This window comes from Marmota flaviventris, chromosome 15, assembly GCF_047511675.1.
Source record: "Marmota flaviventris isolate mMarFla1 chromosome 15, mMarFla1.hap1, whole genome shotgun sequence".
NCBI classification, from domain to species: domain Eukaryota; kingdom Metazoa; phylum Chordata; class Mammalia; order Rodentia; family Sciuridae; genus Marmota; species Marmota flaviventris.
Window position 1 is genome coordinate 78,982,213 of NC_092512.1, and position 18,885 is coordinate 79,001,097.

The 18,885-nt window shown below is 35.7% G+C and overlaps 1 protein-coding gene across 1 annotated transcript in view; it reads left to right on the plus strand.

Moving 5' to 3' along the window:
• Pxdnl (peroxidasin like) overlaps positions 1–18,885 on the plus strand; it is a 452,037-nt gene that overhangs the window by 300,211 nt on the left and 132,941 nt on the right. Inside the window, exons 6-8 of the mRNA XM_027932810.2 lie at positions 3,938–4,009; positions 9,102–9,271; positions 11,723–11,840. Coding sequence (XP_027788611.2) covers positions 3,938–4,009; positions 9,102–9,271; positions 11,723–11,840 — 360 coding nt within the window. The remainder of the gene's footprint in view (positions 1–3,937; positions 4,010–9,101; positions 9,272–11,722; positions 11,841–18,885) is intronic.

Sequence of the window (18,885 nt, forward strand, 5' to 3'; positions counted from 1 at the left end):
ATAAGCCTTATCTCGAAACATGACACACTATTATTCTATTGCCAAACAAAAGCATTTACACACATCTTATGGATCCATGTTGAACTGTTTTTTTAGAGTTTGATACATAAGCAGAAAATTAAAGTAGTATATTAAAGTATGTCAAAAATTACAGAATTTTGACTTTTTGGACTAATAATTCATGATAAGTATTACAGAATATTATAACAATATCATTTATCTCTGACCACCATTTTCAAATTTTATATTGGTATGGCTGTGGACACTGTTGGCAAAGATAGTCCCTTGTGTTTCTCTTTCATGTGCCCATTAACAATACCAATCAATACTTTATATTTTCCAGTCATCTTTAAGAGTCTTCATTGATTCAACTTTTAAAAAAGCATAAAAAGTACATGAAAAGGAAGTAAAGCCTGGGTATTTTGTACCCAGAAAGAGCTCACATGACTCTTGAGTACACACTCCAATGAAAACATGGCTTGAGGCTCTTTAGTGCCATCATGGGTATGGAGACAGCCAGAGTGGAAAATGTTTTCTTTATTAAATAAGTATTCTCCTCACGAAAGTCAGGTCCTTTCTAAGAATATTTCTCAAGTAAGAACTGAACAGGAAGTTTTCTCTACTTTTTAGAAATTTTCTGGATTTTTTTTGTGGGATCTATCTTGGAACATTAACTTAAACCTCAGACAGATTTGCTTTCTCTTTTTTAGAATATTAATGGGGAAAACTTATTCATCACTTGGCTTTTTTTGATTACATATATAGTTTCATTACAGGAAAGAAAGATCTTCGTAATAAATTCTCTATGGCAGATACTGCTAAAATATGTATTTTTTTTGACAAAGCATTTTTGACAGAAGACATTCATAGAAATAGCTGTATAACATTTTCAATACAAGAAGTGCTTTTTAGGTTATTGTTGGGAATAAAGTAATCAAACACTCAAAGTGATTCTATAAGCAGGCTTTAACAAATACCCTTCAGAACTGTTTTGATTAACTTCAGGGAACTTGAAAAGAAGAAAGCAGGAAAAAGAAAGAAAGAAAAGAAAAGAAAAGAAAGAAAGAAAGAAAGAGCATTCGTTTTTGTGCCCTTAATAAATAGGACTGTTGAGACAATACTACTATTTTTAGTATTAAAACTGATATAATATTCTTGGAGAAAAATAATGATACTTGTTATAAAAATTCTTATTTTATAGATAAAGAAACTGAAGCTTAGATAAATTAATCTGCTTGGGAAGAAAGAGTTACAAAACAAATCCCAAGAGGAATAATCCTTTATTTGGAAATTATAATATGTATGACATAAACTAAATATTGAAAAATATTAATTTGGATAACTAGTCATGACTTGTATAATATTTAGAAAAAAGTTCAACAGTGATTTTTCAATATTTATATACCTTGCTTCAAGTCTCTGTGATGATGGAAATGTTTTGCTTTTCTTCTGATTCGCTTGTTAAACAATTATTTCTGGTCTGCTTGGCTTTGAAAATAGATAACATTTTTCAATCTGTGATTATTGACGCAATTTTCAGACTTTTATACATATTTGTAGAGGCCTTTTTTTACTATTGTTGTCACATAGACCTACTCTACTTGTAAAATAAGGAAACGATACAGATTAGCAAAAATAAATTATGTAAATTGTAAGTTTATGTAAATTACCCTCAACTGTAATATTCTACAAGCTATTTCTCTACCATGAAACTGATCCAGCATTGCTTGGAATAAAGAAATGGCATAGGGATTAGGGCTTGTGGTAGAAAAAGAATTACAACATGACATCAATTGTTAAATGAAAAAAAAAATCAGTGTCACTTGTTAAAGTGACAGAAGACTTTATTTAAGTGAGGCCATGGTCATAGACACAGGGACCATTGCAATGGGGTCTTGCATAAAGGAGATAGATTGAGCTCAACTCTAAGTAAAGCATGAGCAAAAGAAAATTTATAGGCAAGGAACAGAGTGGGAGCCACTGGATGGAAAAAGAGGAAACATCAGGAGCAAGGAGAATTCTGGCTACTCTGACCTAACAGGATTTGTGCTTAAGGAGCATATGGTGATCAGACCTTACTTGAGAGAGAGTGGAGGATGAAAAATTTGATCTTGTGTCACAGGTAGGGGTTCTGCTTAAACTGACTTAGCAGAGTTCTTGCTAAATTGAACAATGCAGAGCTGGATATGCATCTGAAAGTCAGATCTAGTTGATGTAGAAGTCTAGGGAGTCCCGGGGCAGCTTACTTAAGGAGAGGGTGTATTTGACCATCTTTATATTACAATTTCTTCTGTAGTCACTGATTCTGAATTTGGTGAATTGGGCAGGGCATGTAAAGATGAGTATAAGATATCCATATAGGAATATTCAGAGGAAACTATTTCCTTTGCAGATGCATCAATGGAAATTCAAATTTCCAGAACCAGAAGAGTTTGACCCCAGTTTATTCCTTATTACTTTCACCCCTAACCTGTAAAATAGCCAAGATAAGTCCAAAAACATAGCACAGATAAGAAAGTGTGCCCCAGTGACCTCATTTAACTTTGAGATAAGGACACTAGGTTGGGAGTAGGCTGGAGATGACTAATTGCTAAAATTTTCTAGATATGATGTGATTTGTTTCCTTTAGTCTCTCGAGAAATGGTATGCATTTTTGCTCTATTTTGCAAGGAACAGTTCCCACCCTCCACCCTGTTCATATATGTGATATTTGTTGAATATGCATTTAATGGTCATCTTGACCACATGGGCTCTAGCTGGTTTCTTCTATAACCATAAACTTTCTAGTCCTGGGAAGAGGTGCTATGGTAAAGACAGAATGAAGGAAGCTCAAACCACTGCAGGACTGTGTAGGTGTAAAGAGAGAAAAGAATACTGCAGCCTGGGTCTCCTCTACTTCCAGCCATCCTTACCACCTCTCAAGGGCACAGGAGCCTGGGACATGCATTCCTCTGCAATACTGCCCTGGGTGTCAGTATGTGGGCATGATTTGAGAGCTAATATGTGAATGACTGTCTGAGCCAACAAGCTCTGCCACACCAAATGGGCCTCTCATTAAGCAAAACTATGGTTGGCCAGGAAGCTGAAACACAGGCCAAGTGCTGGCATCAACAGGATCTAGTTAGTCATGGATCATTTGCAGACGTCTGCTATCATATATTTTTTATTGTGCCATCCATTTGTTATTAAAAATTTAATTGGCAAAAATATATTGCATATATTCAATTTGTACAATGTGATGATTTAATAAGTATATACATTGTTTACTGAAAATGAAACATTTTTTATTTACCTTGATTTCTTGCATGCTTAGATATTTATTTTTATGAATTTCTCTTTAACATCCGTAAACAAAGTAACAGATTCAAAAGACCACAGATGAAAAAATACATGTATAATGGTGTATACTTAAGAAGAAATGATTACATAATTGACATTTTGTTTTCTGTTTGTTCTTTCTCATTGGAATATTTTTTAAAAAGTACTGGAACTGCAGAATGAAATTGACCAAATCATGCTATGTGCATGTATGAATATATCACGGTGAATCCCACTTTTATGTATAACTTTTAATGCGGTAATTTAAAAAATAAATTGAAGGAAGATCAGTAAAGTAGAGGGAAGGAGGTCAAGGAGAGGGAGGAGGGGGAAAAAAGGGGAAGTACTAAGAAATGAAATGAAGAAAATTATGGTATATTCACTGGTGAATATGTCTCAATGAACCCCTCTACTAAGTGTAACTATAATGCACTAATAGAATATAATGCACTAATAAAAATATCAAAATATAATGCACTAATAAAAAATTTAAAAAATTGATTTCACAATTAGGTTAAACAGGAAAAAAAAAAAAAAAAAAAAAAAAAAACAGCAATGTTTTGTTTCCCAGGCTTATTGTTACTATGTGGTGACTGAAACTTATCTTTTATTTTTTCAGATTTTTGCATAACAACAAATTATCTACAATCCCAGCTGGGAGCTTTTCTCATCTGGATTCATTAAAAAGACTGTAAGTAAGAGCAAACCCATGAAAGCAACAACAAAAAAAAACTTGTAATTTTCTCCGAAATAAATAAATCCTAAACAAAGATCAGCTTTGCTTCCTTCTGCTGTGAAAGATCACTGCAATTCCAGTGTATTAAGGAGAAAATGGTTGTGTTTTTTTGAACTGCAGAGTGAAAGAAGACCCAGATAGTCTACTGAGCTTTCATGTATTCCCTTAGAAGTGACATTCAAAAGGAATATTGAAGATAGAATTTTCCTCACTGGTCAATTTCCTTGCTGGTCAAATTGAAAGACTCTGAAGACTTTTCTTTTCCTTTAAGTTTTTATTAAAAAAAAAAAAGAGAGAGAGAGAGATGTGAGATATACCATAGACAGTCCATGAGGCTTCGTTTTCCCTTGTTGCACATAGAGTTATCAGTCCAGGGCATTTACTCCCACATTAAATAGAATGAGACAAAATTCCCAATCTTCTGATGGTTCCCCACTCCAGAGGCTTTCCTGCTCCTGTCTGTCTTCCACTTCGCCTCACTTTCTACCTTCCCATGTGAACCACTTTTCTGCCCTGTCTCTTCACCCCTCTGTGTGTACTCTTGCACTGCTAATGTTTTATTTTTGTTATTTTGTTCTTCAGTACACAGATGTAAGTTCTAGTGATGGGGTGAAGGACAGACTCGACTCACTGCTCCCCAGATACCAGCTGGTGAGCACATAGTGGAAAATTCACGCTCTCAGTTACCTTCCTTGGAGGCCAGTTTTGTGGCAGTGGCTCTTCTGATATGGTGTGCCTTGATACAAGTTCATGAGTAAAGGGGATGCTAAGATTAAGTAAAAAATCAGAACCCGAAGGAACATAAATTTTCATTTGATTCCAGTCTAGAAACAATTCTTGTAATCTTTGCACTTAAAGAATAATTAATAATCAAGAGGACAGTGCATCCACTCCTACCTCATTTCTTCAAGTCCATACTGCTGATGATATCCTTGGCACTTCTCATAGCAGACACACACACACACACACACAATGCTGCCTCATCATTCTTGGGCTGTGTCCTTTGTGTTCAAACCCACAAAAGGCCTTGATTGATGACTCTCTTTATTTTGGTCAATGTTTTCCTACTTGTCAGAACTGGTTGTATCACAAGCATTTGGAATAACACACTTATTTATTCTTGCTTTTTAATCGTGTGTGGGAAATGCAAAATACCAAGACATTTTGTAACATTGATAGGATGCTTCATTTTGGGGGTGGGAGAAAATTGTGTTTTATTTTTAACTTGCCATTTTTCCCTTTGTTAGATTTGTGATATCACTTACAGTTAGAGTCACTGTCATATATTTGCAATTATAATGCCTCTTGTCTACATAGGTTTCTACCTGAGTCTCATTCTTGGCTTCTAAGATGCTCAGAAAGTCTTGAAGTGCTAAATCCCTTAGCTTTTCTTAATACCTTCCTATTATTCTTTCTTAGTAGCGGCTTTTCTGTTCCAATTTCTTGCATTTTTTTTTAAAGATTGCATTCACTCCATTGTTGGAACATATGTGCAAAAGTAAATGTTAGTAAGAAAGTGGCTGAGGGAGACCCTACTAACAGGGGTGTACCAGTATTTTACATACTTGCACTGTATTTATTTAAAATGTTTTAAAGTAATTTTTGTTAGTATGTCATGTTGATGATCTACTTTTATGAATAGGAAACTGACATACAGATGATCTGAGAAAATTGCTCCAGGATTCACAAGATCCTGATCATTCTGAGACAAGGTGAACACTAGCACCTAGTTATCCCAATTCCTCAAATGTGTGTCCTACCCAGACTATGATTTAGATGAGAAAAACAGAATCAGGAGAGTGATGGGCACTTAATAAATGAGCTATACATACTAACAAATAAATTCCACTTTCAACAATGAAGTTCATCAACAACTGGGGAATGTCAATCACCAGTAGTGCGGGGATGGGAGTTAGGGGGTGTCCCTTAGCGAAACCAGCAAGAGTCATATTTGACAATCACCACTTCATCCTGGGTTTGACCTAGTGGAAGTCCCCTGACATTGGCCCCTCCGTCTATATTTCACAATGTTTCTTATAGGCATACTGTAAACATTGATAGAATGCCTCAAAAGTGTTTTGAGATCTTTAAGTATGAGCAATTATGTAAGTACAAGTGATATATTATTGTGTTTTCAAGCAGAAAATATTAATATGCTGGGCACCTTTTTACCTTTGAAATTGTCCACTGAATAGTGACTATGCCAAGTGAATAATTATTTTAGTGTTGTGATCCTTGATTGAATACTGTCAGGAGGAAATTATGTTTTATTATTCTTGGTGTAATATTTGATGGAAGGACACTTTCAAAATGTAAAGTAATAAAATGGTGATGATTTTAACATAGTATATTACAGCACTTAGTGTAGTCTAATATAGGTTAGTAAGAACCATCTTTCTCATTAATTTATTCTATAGATTTTTTTTCAAATTGAAAATGTTACCATAAATTAAGGCACAGCATTTAAAAAAAAAATGCTTTTTAATTATAAGTTTGTAAATACTCTATTTACAAAGGGTCTCCCCAAAAGATTAGCATAGAAAAGTATAGTTCTAGTACTCTATTAAATATTTTCTAAGTATAAAAGGAGTTTTTAAACTGGTAAATGAAAATATACATACGGTGGTTTCACTTATTTTTTGGTTTCAGTTTATGGATGAATATCTTAACTGAAGTGGACAGTAATATAAGAAGATACTAAATCCTGAGCTCAGTTGTTACAAAGACACGCAGATATAAGGATACCTAAGAAGTGTGATCATTGACTAGTGGAGAGTCACTAAGTCAGCAGTGATGACTTCTGAGAATGGAACATTCTGGAATGTTAAGGTCCTATGCCTGTGATGCTCCCAAAGGATTTATATCAACATCCTTGCTGTGTTCAACTCAGAGCAATGTCATGTTGATATTGAAAGTAAAGGCATACTCTTTAATATATGATGGTAGACTACCTTTAATAAAATTACCAGAAATTAAACTTGAAATGCACATGTGCACTTTGGACACAATAATGCTGAAATAGATGCTTTTTAACAGAGCAGCTGATAAAATAAATCTGTTGGTAACAAGGAACAACCAAGGACACTAAACCAACAGTGCATCCTTGAATAAGGGCTGGTCTAATATTTTACCCATACTTTACTCTGGACAAGGCTGAAAACATTCTCTATTATAGGCACAGCTTTATTTTCTCAGTTTTGTTTGAAGTCTTGTTGGAAATATTAGGCAAATAATAGCTGTACCATTAATTTTTCAGTGAGTGTGAAATTTTTCCCCTGACTTTAGCATTTTAAAACTACTGAATAGCTATTTTTTCAGTGTACTATAATAAAATTTAAATAAATATAAATTTAAATAAATATAAATTTAAGTAAATATAAATTTAAATAAATATAACAATCTTAGGAACCAATCATCTATAGTACATTCCGCAGAGCTGTCATTATATTAAGTTTCCCTTAAATTCATTAAAATGAAGACATATATTTTTAAAAATATTCTAAATTCTAAATCTAGAAAATATCATGGTTTTTTATTTCAGGTTTGTTTGTTCCAGTAACTTTATATTAATGCAAATTCCTAAATTAATACTAGGTGATCTTTTATTCAATTTTCATACTGATTCCTATAGATTTCATTTTTGTTTGTTTTCCCACATTTTTAAACAACTTTTTGTACATGTGTAATCCTGATTAAAAGTTATTAAAAAATCAATATTTTCTATTCTGCTTCAGTCTTGTAGAACACATCCTTATGATAGAGATATTCAGCCTCATAACAGGCCTCCTCCCTGTCCTAAATACATTCATATTATCCTTATTTCACTAGAGTTTTCTTTCATTGAGTGACCTGATTACTTCCATAGGAGGAGGTAAGAATTCCTTTTAGACAAATTCCCTTTTTAATTTTTGGGAAGGAATAAAAGGAGAATTTATCATATCTGGGTTTACATCTTATTCTACATCTTTTGAAAAGAATGAAGATGTATATAATAAATCTCTTTGGCTACCTATCAATTTTATTTCCTGAGTAAAACATGCTAGAAAGGATTAAAAAATATGGAAAACTTGACAAAAGTGAGAAACTTGTGTGTCTAGGTGAAGAAATATCACAAAATGTCCAGTTTCTGTCCTTTAGAGAATACATGCTTATCCATGCAGATGCTAAGGAGATTTACAAAAGAAAAGAAGGCCAGGTATCTGGCGCATGCTGGTATTTCCAGCAACTCCAGAGACTGAGGCAGGAGAATCTCAAGTTCCAGGCCAGTTTAAGCAACTTAGTGAGACTGGCTCAAAATTAAACAAAACAAAACAAAACAAAAAAACAAAACAGGACTGGTGATATGGCTCAATACTAGAGAACCCCTGGGTTCTATCCCCACTACCCGCACCCCCCCCACACACACAAAAGGAGTCACCTGGGCAGCTGCATTAATCTTACACAAAAATACATTGATAAGCCTCCTTTGAGCCAATGGAGCCTCTAATATTTAAGTAATCTCCATGAAAAAGTTGAAATATCACCATCAAGTCATAGTCTTTGCTCTTTATCATAGAAACAAACTCTAACATTTCAGTACTTTTCTTAATTTTCTCTAAAACAAATAATTACATTTTATCCCAAAATTAATAATTTGTAATCAATATATTGTATGTAATGTGGAAGTTGCATTTCAAGTCTTAACATGGATTTGTGTGATATATGCAATTAAGTAAGCAATTCTTTTTCATCCTTATTTTTATGGAGACATAATATTTGTATATCTTTATGGGTGCAGTAAAATTCTATATATGTGGACAGTGCATTGGTAATGATCAAATCAGGATAATAAACACTTCCATTTCCTCAAACGTTAATCATTTCTTTGTGCGGGGAATTTTTGTTAAGTAAGCAATTCTTAAAATGTGTTTGTTGGTAACTAGAGATCCTAGAGTCGAGACATGAGTGATATGATAAATTAGAGAAAATTAAATATTTTCACATGAAAGATTCATCGTAGAAATTAATGGTCACTTTTAACAGTTATAATTCTTGCCTGCATGCACAGGCGTCTGGATTCCAATGCTCTGGTTTGTGACTGTGATTTAAAGTGGCTGGGGGAACTTTTACAAGGCTATATCCAGAATGGCCAAACTCAGGCCGCTGCTACATGTGACCACCCCCAAGGACTTCATGGGCGCCCGGTTGCGTCAGTAACAGTGGAAGAATTTAATTGCGGTACGTAACTTTCTCTGAGTATTTAAAAAAAAAATTATTTTCATTGTCCTTATCCTGCAGAGGTTAGTAAATGATGTTGCACTTGCAAGGGCACATTATCAAACATGTTTAGAAGGGATTTGGTTGAAAGGATTTCCAATTTCCTTTGCATCATCTACACTTTTATTTAAAGAAGTTGTGGTATTAGAAACTAAGGTTTGGGAGAGACCCTGGGGATCACTTAATTCCAAAAACAAAATACAGAGAAGTAGTGTCCAGCCCCAAACTCTCCATCGCACTTCAGTATCACTTAGTGCTGAGCATGAATAATTTCTGTTTTTTAACTTTATATCAAATAGTTGCTAATATTCATTGCTAAAAATATCCTTCGATAAATGCACATGAGACCATGAATATGACTGAAGTGAAAATAAGAATCAGTTTTACTATCTCTCTGTAAATTTTTTAATAATGTAAATCTTGGATTTAATAAGCATATTTTTATAGTCAGATAACCTTAATAAAATAATCATGCTTTATTTAAAGAACTGATTATTGTTGCTTAGTATATCATTTAATTTTCGTTTAAAGCTTAGATATAATTATTTTAAAAGTTTCTATATTTCTGTATCCATCCCTACATATAGCTTTAAATGAAAATAAATTAATACATATGTACATAAATACTTATATGCCAGTGTGGGGGAGAAGAGGGGAGAGGAGAATTTAGCTTCTTGTAAATTCATGCAGATGATTTACTTACAGTAGAAATTTGCTTTCTAATATCCTTTCACTGAAAAGTCATTTTAAAAAGTCTCTAAACAGATAATTTGAAAAATCAAATTGATATAATTTAATTCTGTCAAATTGAGAAGAAAAATGACTTTGTCTTTGTGGCCAAGTAATTCTCACATTGGTCACAACTTTACTACCATTTGTATTTCACATCGATACTGTTTTGTGTGGATCACAAAGTATCTTCACCCAGGTCTCAACTTTCATTTTTCTCTCTCTGTTCTGTTTTGTTTGGAAAAATCTTTTTTAAAAAACTTATTTGCTTACATCATTCTTCTGCACATAATCCTTCTATAGCTGCCTACCTCAAAATAAAGCACAGCATCCTTCCAAGGTCACATTTCCGTTTTGCGCCCCAGGTTGTCCTCTGCAACCTCCATCCGTTCTCCTCTTCCCTTACCGGGTGGTGTTGCTGCTATGACATGCTTTACATTTTTGAAAATCCTAAAGCCTTTACTCCACGCAAGGATTGTCCACATGCTGTTTTCTTTTTCTTACACTATTCTTTTTCCACCTCTTCGTCTTCTTATAGTCCTCTCCTAAGTATTAGTTACTTGGGAAGGCTCTACTCAATCTCCTTTCCACTCACCTATCTGTGCTTACAGGTAGGTACGTCAAATTCCTTCTCATAATCTGTGAAAGTGTCCCTTGTTCTGCAGTTTAGCATCGATCACAGTTGATTATCTGTACTTTTTGATGTTTGATTAATTTTAATTGCTTCAATGAAAACATAAACATGCAGGTTCAAATGCCTTCTCTGCTTTGATCATGATTACATCACTGGTTTGGCACTTGATGCTGAATTATTCCTTAAAATTAATACTCAAATGTGTCAAGTCAAAAGGGTCAAGCCAAGTCATAGATCATATGGACTTAAACAAAGTAGGTAAGATTACTCAAGATCTGTGCAATGTAATAATAGAAATGATCATTATTGAGAAGAAATCTCAAATAATTCACTTACAAAAGGAAGAATTTTGTCATTTAGAAAGATTTGAATCTCTAAACTTATGGTAAAATTCAAGTAAAGTCTTAAGTAAGACTATTTAAGATTACCATAAAAAGTGAATATTCCTTTTTTACACTGTTCTCTGTAGTTTAAATCTAATAATATTGAATCCTTTAAAAAAAATCAATCACTTCACTTTCTTATTGAAATGATTCAAATATTCCCATGTTTTTCCACTTAATTCTTATTACTTGAGGATGGTATCATTTATTTATATTTATAAGTAATTTTGCTTAGATTTGAGATCTAGATGCATAAATTCTTATAAACTATTTTAAACAGTCAGATAGCTAATGCCTTGGGATAGTGCTTACAAAATTGCAAACTCAGTTCAGGTACTTGGTTTGAAAAATTGATCCATAAAAATCAAAACTTTTTCCATAAATGTGATTGTATTGAACTATACATAAATAAGACTGTGTTTTACCTCTATAAAAATACAGGTAAATTTCCTTAAATTACTTTTATGTAGTAACTCTTAAACTTCTAAGGTTGAAATCAAATATATGTCTAATAAGTAAAGTGGTATGTGTATTACTTGGTTACTTAGTTAATGCAGTTTGATCTGTAAAACTTAAATATAGAAAGAAAATTATGGCAACATTTTCACAACAATAATTTAGAATACTATAATTAAAATACTAATGATTTTTTTGTTGTTGTTGCAGAAAGTCCCCGAATTACTTTTGAGCCCCAAGATGTGGAGGTAACCTCAGGAAATACTGTCTACTTCACCTGCCGAGCTGAAGGAAACCCCAAGCCTAAGATTACATGGATACATAACAAGTAAATACTGAGTGTGGGCATGTGTTGTAATTCTATGTTCAATTTCAGGAATCTCTTATCTTACTTCAAATAATTTATTTGGAGAAGAAATTAGTAAAATTATAAGAATTTGTTAGAGATAACAGTATCTTTTAATTCTTATTTTTTTGACTTGGTTAAGCGATCTGGGGGACTTTTCCTTAAAAATTTTATTTTTCTAGGCATCAAAAATTTTGGAATTGACTACAATAATTTTGTATTATTTCTAGAAGGAATTATTGGGATTAACAACCAACTATTTGTTTTAAATCAAAATACAATTTGATATTGTCTCATCTAAATTATTTTAGTTACAAAATATTTCATATTGACAGTTCAAGTTTTCTATAGTAAATCAGGATAGGTTTATGTAAGTGAATTAGTAATAAAGGCTATGCAAGATTATTTAAAATACTAGTCATTGATTTAATTCTCATTATACTGTTTGATAAAACACAAAACTGGAAGTCTTAAGACCTAATGAATAAAAAATTATATAGCAATAACAAAAATTTTTTTAAAGTTAAAATAAAATGCTATAAGGAATATTTAGTTAACATAAATACATAAATGATAAAATTGCATTAAAGTTCTTGGACTTAATAGTATCATTAATTATGTTATTGATAACTAGCAAGGTTTTTGTGTATGTCTTCTGTCATGAGTAAAATAAACTCTGAATTTTTATGTATTTCTGTTTGAAATATGCTGAGAGATATTATAAATATTGTGTTTAGTTTTGATTTCTAATTTGAATGAGAATCTCAGATCAGGTTGCTAAAATGTGTTTTTAACCCTTGAAGAAACTAACAAGAGTAGGTTAAAAATAACTTGCATGGATGGTAATTGCTAGTACTATTAAACTGAGAATGTAGCCCAGGAGCAAGACTCAATTGATAGAAGACTTCAATTTATTTCCATTTTGAAATTGTTCAAGGGCACTTGAGAAAGAGAAATTGCTGCTTGTTATATCTTAAAACTGCTTGCTCTGACTTTTTTCTTAGTTTAAATTTAGAAATATATGTTCAAAGTTATAAAGCTACTGAGGAGTATTTTGAAAGGAATAAGTAAAAAGGTTATATTGCCTAATAAAATTCATAAAGTTTTCAAATAAAGTGACTAAAGAAGCCAAGGGATTCAAAAGGAAAGAAATATATCTAAAAAGAAGGAATGAAATGATGGGAAGATGAAGAATAGGTTGAAATTCCTGTTAAAATTTTAACCAATTTATACAGAAAAGTTAAAGACAAAAGGGAAGAGTTTATGACAAGACTATTTTTAATTAACAAGTCTCATCTTACTATTTGTTAACAATTTTTAAGTAAAATAATATTTATCCTGAATATGGATAAATTAGAGCATAGCAAATAATTTGAAACTGGGCTGGGGCTGTAAGTCAGTGGTACAGAACTTGCCTCGCATGCATGATGCCTTGGGTTCCATCCTCAGCACCATGTATAAATAAATAAGTAAGTGATATGCATGTATGAAAATATCACAATGAATCCTATTAATATGTATAACTAATAGTCTAATAAAAATAAGTTAAAATAAAAAATAAATAAATAAAATAAAAATCTTAAAAAAATAATTTGAAACAGACATTTGTTTAATGTGAACCAGGCTTAAAAAAAATACTACAAGGCCGAGTTCCGGCTCCCGGAACCGCCCTGGCCCAGGGCTGGGGAGCCTGCGGAGGCTGCTTCTTGGACCCTGCTCCTATCAGAGCATACACCAAGCACTAAGCGGCCGAATTCCGGCTCCCGGAACTGAGCCCGCGGGGACTGCTTCTTGGAGCCTACTCTTATCGGAGCTTACACCGAGCACGGAGCGGCCGAGTTCCGGCTCCCGGAACTGCCCTGGCCCAGGGCTAGGAGCCCACGGAAACTGCTTCTCGGTCCGGGTCCTGCTGAGGGCCGGTCAGGACTCACCCGTTGCTTTGGTTGCCCGGCAAGGGGAACGAAATGCTGCCATTCGCATAGGATACCAACATGGCAGAGATCTGATGTCATCAGAAAGCGGCGGAGGAGAGAACTTCATCAATACCAGCGGCGACAGAAACAGTTGGTCTCCTGGTAGGGGGGGTGAGGCACAGACACCTGAGTCTCTTCAATTTGTCGTCGAGCCACAGGGGAGGAGCCGGGCCGACGCCAGCGCCCGGAGCAGGCCCAGCGGCTCGCCAGCGTGGTGACCGAGTGACCCCAATTGGAGAGGGGGCGGAGCGGAGCCGCCACCCGCACCCGCAAGGTGGGCAGACCCATGACCCAGTGGTACATGGGCGTGGTAGGAGGGGCAGGGCAGAGCCGCCGCCCGCGCTTGCAAGGTAAACAGACCTGTGACAGACTGGCAGGTCATGCCCAGTGGCCTGCCAGTGTGGTACACACGTCACCCCAACTGGAGTAGGGGCAGAGCAGATCCTTCTCTCACGCCCGGATCAGGCCCTGCTGGTGTGGTGGCCACGTGACCCCAATTGGAGTGGGGGCGGAGCGGAACCGCCACCCGTGCCCGCAGGGTGAGCAGACCTGTGACCAACCTGCAGATCAGGCCCAGGGGTCCGCAGGCGTGGTAGGAGGGGCAGGGCAGATCCGCCGCCCGCGCCTCCAAGGTAGGCAGACCTGCGACAGACCGGCGGATCAGGCCCAGGAGCCTGCCGGCGTGGTACACACACCACCCTAATTGGAGTAGGGGCAGAGCAGAGTCACCGCCCGTGCCAGGAACAGGCCCAGCGACCTGCAGGCAGGGTAGTCACGACACCCCAATTGGAGTAGGGGCAGAGCAGAGCCGCCACCCGTGCCCGAAAGGTGGGCAGATCTGCGACCGACCAGCGGGACAGGCCCAGTGGCCTGCCGGTACGACAGACACGTCACCCCATTTGGAGTAGGGGCAGAGTAGAGCCGCCGCCCGCGCCTGCAGGGTAGGCAAACCTGCAACCGACTGGCGGATCAGGCCCGGTGGCCTGCCGGCGTGGTACACTCGTCACCCCAATTGGAATAGGGGCAGAACAGAGCCGCCGCCAGCGCCCAGAACAGGCCCAGTGACCTGCCAGCGTGGTAGCCACGACACCCCAATTGGAATAAGGAGAGAGCAGAGCCGCCACCCGCACCTGCAGGAAAGATACGCAAGCAGTATGAAAAGACAAGGAAAGAAAGGACCATAAGCAATGCAGGTCAACGCAACTTTAGAAGAGGTAACAGCTGCAGCAGATGGAATGTCAGATAAAGAATTCAGGATATACATGCTTCAGATGATCTGGAGTCTCAAGGAAGACATCAGACAGCAAAATCAGACAATGAAAGATCACTTCGACAATGAATTACGCAAACAAATCCAGGAAGCAAAGGATCAACTATACAGGGAGATAGAGGTTATAAAAAACAAACAAACAGAAATCCTAGAAATGCAGGAAGCAATAAACCAACTTAAAAACTCAATGGAGAATACTACCAGCAGAGTAGAACACTTAGAAGATAGAACATCAGACAATGAAGACAAAGTATTTCAACTGGAAAAGAACGTAGACAGCTCAGCAAGACTGTTAAGAAACCATGAGCAGAACATCCAAGAAATATGGGATAACATTAAGAGACCAAACTTAAGAGTCATTGGGATACAGGAAGGTACAGAGCTCCAAACCAAAGGAATGAGCAGTCTATTCAATGAAATAATACGAGAAAACTTCCCAGACTTGAAAAATGAGACAGAATCCCAAATCCTAGAAGCCTACAGGACCCGAATGTGCAAAATCATAAGAGATCCACACCTAGACACATTATAATGAAGATGCCCAACATACAGAATAAGGAGAGAATTTTAAAAGCTACAAGAGAAAGGAAGCAGATTACATTTAGGGGTAAGCCAATCAGGATAACAGCTGATCTTTCAACACAGACTCTGAAAGCTAGAAGATCCTGGAATAACATATTTCAAGCACTGAAAGAAAATGGGTTCCAACCAAGAATTGTGTATCTAGCGAAATTAAGCTTCAGGATGGAAGATGAAATTAAAACCTTCCACGATAAACAAAAGTTTAAAGAATTCGCAGCTAGAAAACCATCTCTTCAAAACATCCTCGGCAAAACATTACAGGAAGAGGAAATGGAAAATAACAATGAAAACCAACAGTGGGAGGTAGGACAGTAAAGAGGGGGAAAATAATCAAAGAGGAAAACAAACCATGTTTAGTAACCGAAATAAACAAATATGGCTGGAAGAATAACCCATATCTCAATAATAACCCTAAATGTTAATGGCTTAAATTCACCAATTAAGAGACACAGACTAGTAGAATGGATCACAAAACAAGACCCAACAATATGCTGCCTACAGGAGACACATTTGATAGGAAAAGACATACATAGGCTGAAGGTGAAAGGTTGGGAAAAATCATATCACTCATATGGACTTCGGAAACAAGCAGGAGTGTCCATACTCATATCAAATAAAATAGATTTCAAGCCAAAGTTAATCAAAAGAGATAAAGAGGGACACTACGTACTGCTTAAGGGAACCATACACCAACAAGACATAACAATCATAAATATTTATGCCCCAAACAATGGTGCAGCTATGTTCGTCAAACAAACTCTTCTCAAGTTCAAGAGTCTAATAGACCACCATACAATAATTATGGGAGACTTCAACACACCTCTCTCGCCACTGGACAGATCTTCCAAACAAAAGTTGAATAAGGAAACTATAGAACTCAATAACACAATTAATAACCTAGACTTAATTGACATATATAGAGTATACCACCCAACATCAAGCAATTATACTTTTTTCTCAGCAGCACATGGATCCTTCTCAAAAATAGATCATATATTATGTCACAGGGCAACTCTTAGACAATATAAAGGAGTAGAGATAATACCATGCATCTTATCTGATCATAATGGAATGAACCTGAAAATCAACGATAAAAGAAGGAAGGAAAAAGCATACATCACTTGGAGAATGAACAATAGGTTACTGAATGATCAATGGGTTATAGAAGACATCAAGGAGGAAATTAAAAAATTCTTAGAGATAAATGAAAACACAGACACAACATATCGGAATCTATGGGACACACTGAAAGCAGTTCTAAGAGGAAAATTCATTGCTTGGAGTTCATTCCTTAAAAAAAGAAAAAACCAACAAATAAATGATCTCATACTTCATCTCAAAATCCTTGAAAAAGAAGAGCAAAACAATAGCAAAAGAAGTAGAAGGCAAGAAATAATTAAAATCAGAGCTGAAATTAATGAAATCGAAACAAAAGAAACAATTGAAAAAATTGACAAAACTAAAAGTTGGTTCTTTGAAAAAATAAACAAAATCGACAGACCGTTAGCGATGCTAGCGAAGAGAAGAAGAGAGAGAACTCAAATTACTAGCATACTGGATGAAAAAGGCAATATCACAACAGACACTTCAGAAATACAGAAGATAATCAAAAACTATTTTGAATCCTTATACTCCAATAAATTAGAAGATAGTGAAGGCATAGATAAATTTCTTAAGTCATATGATCTGCCCAGATTGAGTCAGGAGGATATAGACAACCTAAACAGACCAATATCAATTGAGGAAATAGAAGAAACCATAAAAAGACTACCAACTAAGAAAAGCCCAGGACCGGATGGGTATACAGCAGAATTTTACAAAACCTTTAAAGAAGAACTAATACCAATACTTTTCAAGCTACTTCAGGAAATAGAAAAAGAGGGAGAACTTCCAAATTCATTCTATGAGGCCAACATCACCCTGATACCTAAACCAGACAAAGACACTTCAAAGAAAGAAAACTACAGACCAATATCTCTAATGAACCTAGATGCAAAAATCCTCAATAAAATTCTGGCGAATCGGATACAAACACATATCAAAAAAATTGTGCACCATGATCAAGTAGGATTCATCCCTGGGATGCAAGGCTGGTTCAATATAAGGAAATCAATAAATGTTATTCACCACATCAATAGACTTAAAAATAAGAACCATATGATCATCTCGATAGATGCGGAAAAAGCATTCGACAAAGTACAGCATCCCTTTATGTTCAAAACACTAGAAAAACTAGGGATAACAGGAACATACCTCAATATTGTAAAAGCAATCTATGCTAAGCCTCAGGCTAGCATCATTCTGAATGGAGAAAAACTGAAGGCATTTCCTCTAAAATCTGGAACAAGACAGGGATGCCCTCTCTATCCACTTCTGTTCAACATAGTTCTCGAAACACTGGCCAGAGCAATTAGACAGACGAAAGAAATTAAAGGCATAAAAATAGGAAAAGAAGAACTTAAATTATCACTATTTGCAGATGATATGATTCTAACCTAGCAGACCCAAAAGGGTCTACAAAGAAACTATTAGAGCTAATAAATGAATTCAGCAAAGTGGCAGGATATAAAATCAACAGGCATAAATCAAAGGCATTCCTGTATATCAGCGACAAATCCTCTGAAATGGAAATGAGGACAACCACTCCATTCACAATATCTTCAAAAAAAATAAAATACTTGGGAATCAACCTAACAAAAGAGGTGAAAGACTTATACAATGAAAACTACAGAACCCTAAAGAGAGAAATAGAAGAAGATCTTAGAAGATGGAAAAATATACCCTGTTCATGGATAGGCAGAACTAACATCATCAAAATGGCGATATTTCCAAAAGTTCTCTATAGGTTTAATGCAATGCCAATCAAAATCCCAACGGCATTTCTTGAAGAAATAGAGAAAGCAATCATGAAATTCATATGGAAAAATAAAAGACCCAGAATAGCAAAAACTATGCTAAGCAGGAAGTGTGAATCAGGCGGTATAGCGATACCAGACTTCAAACTATACTACAGAGCAATAGTAACAAAAACAGCATGGTACTGGTACCAAAACAGGCGGGTGGACCAATGGTACAGAATAGAGGACACAGAAACCAATCCACAAAACTACAACTACCTTATATTTGATAAAGGGGCTAAAAGCATGCAATGGAGGAAGGATAGCATCTTCAACAAATGGTGCTGGGAAAACTGGAAATCCAT